General features: G+C 37.4%; 1 protein-coding gene across 1 annotated transcript in view; it reads right to left on the bottom strand.

The window, feature by feature from the left end:
* Window positions 1-2,546, bottom strand: part of LOC119420480 (gamma-aminobutyric acid receptor subunit beta-2) — a gene marked incomplete at its 3' end in the record, with an annotated part of 52,945 nt that overhangs the window by 1,090 nt on the left and 49,309 nt on the right. The window contains 2 exon segments of the mRNA XM_037687878.1: window positions 854-1,006; window positions 2,326-2,463. Coding sequence (XP_037543806.1) covers window positions 854-1,006; window positions 2,326-2,463 — 291 coding nt within the window.

A 2,546-nucleotide genomic window follows, 5' to 3' on the forward strand; every position in this document is an offset into this window, starting at 1 on the left:
GGGCGGGGTACACCCTGGACGGGTCGCAAGTCCATCACAGGGCCACACAGAGACAAACGAGACAAACAACCATTCACTCTCTCACTCACACCTAGGGACAATTTAGAGTTACCAATCAGCCTAACATGCATGTTTTTGGTCTGTGGAGGAAACCGGAGTACCCGGAGAAAACCCACGCATGCACGGAGAGAACATGCAAACTCCACCCAGAAAGGCCCCTGGACTGGGGTTTAAACAAGGGGCCTGCTCGCTGAGAGGCAGCAGCTCTACCAGTTGCGCCACTGTGCTGCCCTGGAGCAATACCATTTTATCTTTTTTTTTTCTTGGTATCTCATGCATACCTTCCCACAGGATCACTAAATGCAGCTCAGTTGTCAATCAGTGAAATTGCCTTGTCGACTAAACCAAATGATAGATAGAGGGTGGATGAAGCTAGCTGAGTTGAGTGAAAAGAAGACAGCAAGCTTCAGTGTACTTTGGTTTCAGATAAAAGGATGGCAGAAGGGCACACTGAAATTAGACAAATCGTCAACGGCTCTAGACACAAAGTGGGAACATTTTAACTTGGTTTTGTATCATAGCATGTCTGCAAACTTGTCATTAAGTTTTTTATTTTATTATTTATTTTATTTTAGACAACTCCTTGGGGAAAACAATACAGCAAACCTTTAAAACATTGATTATAACATTGATTGTGTCTTAGTTACACAGAGCATGGCAAATCCACCATTTCGGGGTTTTTTTTTTTATGTCTTTGCTTTTTTATTTATGTATTCATTTATTTATGTTTAACACACTAAAACACCACTAACTGATGTTCTTACCAACCATAACTGTTGCTGTATGTGCTCACCTAGAGCCACTCTGGCAGCAGAGGCATCATAGTTAATCCAGAAGGAGACCCAGGAGAGGATGGTGATAAGAATAGAAGGCATGTATGTCTGCAGGATGAAATATCCAATATTCCTTTTTAGCTTAAAACTCAAGGAGAGACGAGGGTAAGAGCCTGTTGAGAAGAAGAGTGGGGAAAATGCATATTAATGGTTAAAACTCGTTTTTTTTTCCTTTGGTTTATTTACTAACCAGATGAATGTGCTAACTAGCAACACAACATTTAATCCTGATTGATGCAGTGACCAAATTCTCATTATTTCCCTCACTAGATGATCAAGTCATTCTTGTATTGTCTATTACAGTATAATAAAAATAAACTACTACTTACTACTTGTACTAGTATTCCTACTTTGCGGTTTTCCACTTATCGCGGGTCTTCACGGTACGGATCCCCCGTGATAAACGAGGGACTACTGTACATCTAAATTATTCGGTCTGCACATATTCAAAATTGTAAATAACTTTTCTCGGGGTTCACTTTTTTCTCCTTTCTCCACTGTATTAAACAAACCCTCCTGTAAGAAAATTAAAAAAAAGCTTATACAATATATTTTTTAACATAAACAACCAAAATAGGAAAAAAAAAAAACGTTTCATTGTTTTTATAAGCAACTGAAAAGATAACACAAGTATTTCTCTGAAATAAGTGACACGTTTGGGTATACTGTACACTAAAAAGTACTCTTTGGCAGATTATTTTTTCTTCATAAGGTCAGTAATGACATTAACTGTTATTGGAGTAGAACATAGCATTTGCTTTAGAAACTTGCCCATTCATATATGCTGATGTTTGCATTTCTGAGTCACCCTGAGCTAAGTATTTTCATATTGTAGTAGATACATACTCAAAGGGAATTCTTTTTTTTTAACTGTTTTCTGGATAAAATACCTGTCATTCTGCAGAGACACACTTGTATGAATGTAATTACATATTAATGCTATACACAATGAGACATAATGAGCATTCTTTAGTTAGGGTTATGCTAATAATAGGCTTGCAATGATTTTTGTTTTCTGCAGACAAAACAAACTCTCCCAAGCAAAGACTTTTCATTCGTTTTGTATTAATGTGCACAGCTGTACAGTACAATAACTACCACAGTAACTACAGTCAAAAGATTTATTATCCTGCTGCCAAATGCTTAGCTGCATGACAAATTCATAAATATGGAAATGCAGGAAAAAAAATGAATATTTCATTGTGTTAGACAGTGTTGTTTCTGTTTCTTGCTGGTAAATATGTCATTGTGGTTTTGTGTCTCCACTGACAGTGCTTTATTTAGAGCTCTGTTTATTTATTTTTTGTAGCTTGGCACTTTTCATTTCAGGAAATTAGTGGACGTGTTTAGATGTTTCACATGGAAGTGGTGAGTACAACATGTAAAGCGACTCATGAAGTTTATGATGTTTGAGGTTGTATATTGGCATTACCTGTGGAGAATACAACGTTTTTCGAGATGAGCTTGTGATCCACAATGGAGAACTGGGGTAGTTCGATCTTGTCCACTCCTGTCACTGCATTTTTTCCTCCTCGCCAGTGGAATTCAATGTCATCAGTAGTGTAGCCATCTGAAAGCCAGTAAAAACAATAGGTTAAAGTTCATGCTCAATAATCCAGGTAGAAAATCCAACAAAGTTCAGTCAGGTCATCT

The sequence above is a fragment of the Nematolebias whitei genome, chromosome 14 (assembly GCF_014905685.2).
Source record: "Nematolebias whitei isolate Nwh7 chromosome 14, NemWhi1, whole genome shotgun sequence".
Classification (NCBI taxonomy): domain Eukaryota; kingdom Metazoa; phylum Chordata; class Actinopteri; order Cyprinodontiformes; family Rivulidae; genus Nematolebias; species Nematolebias whitei.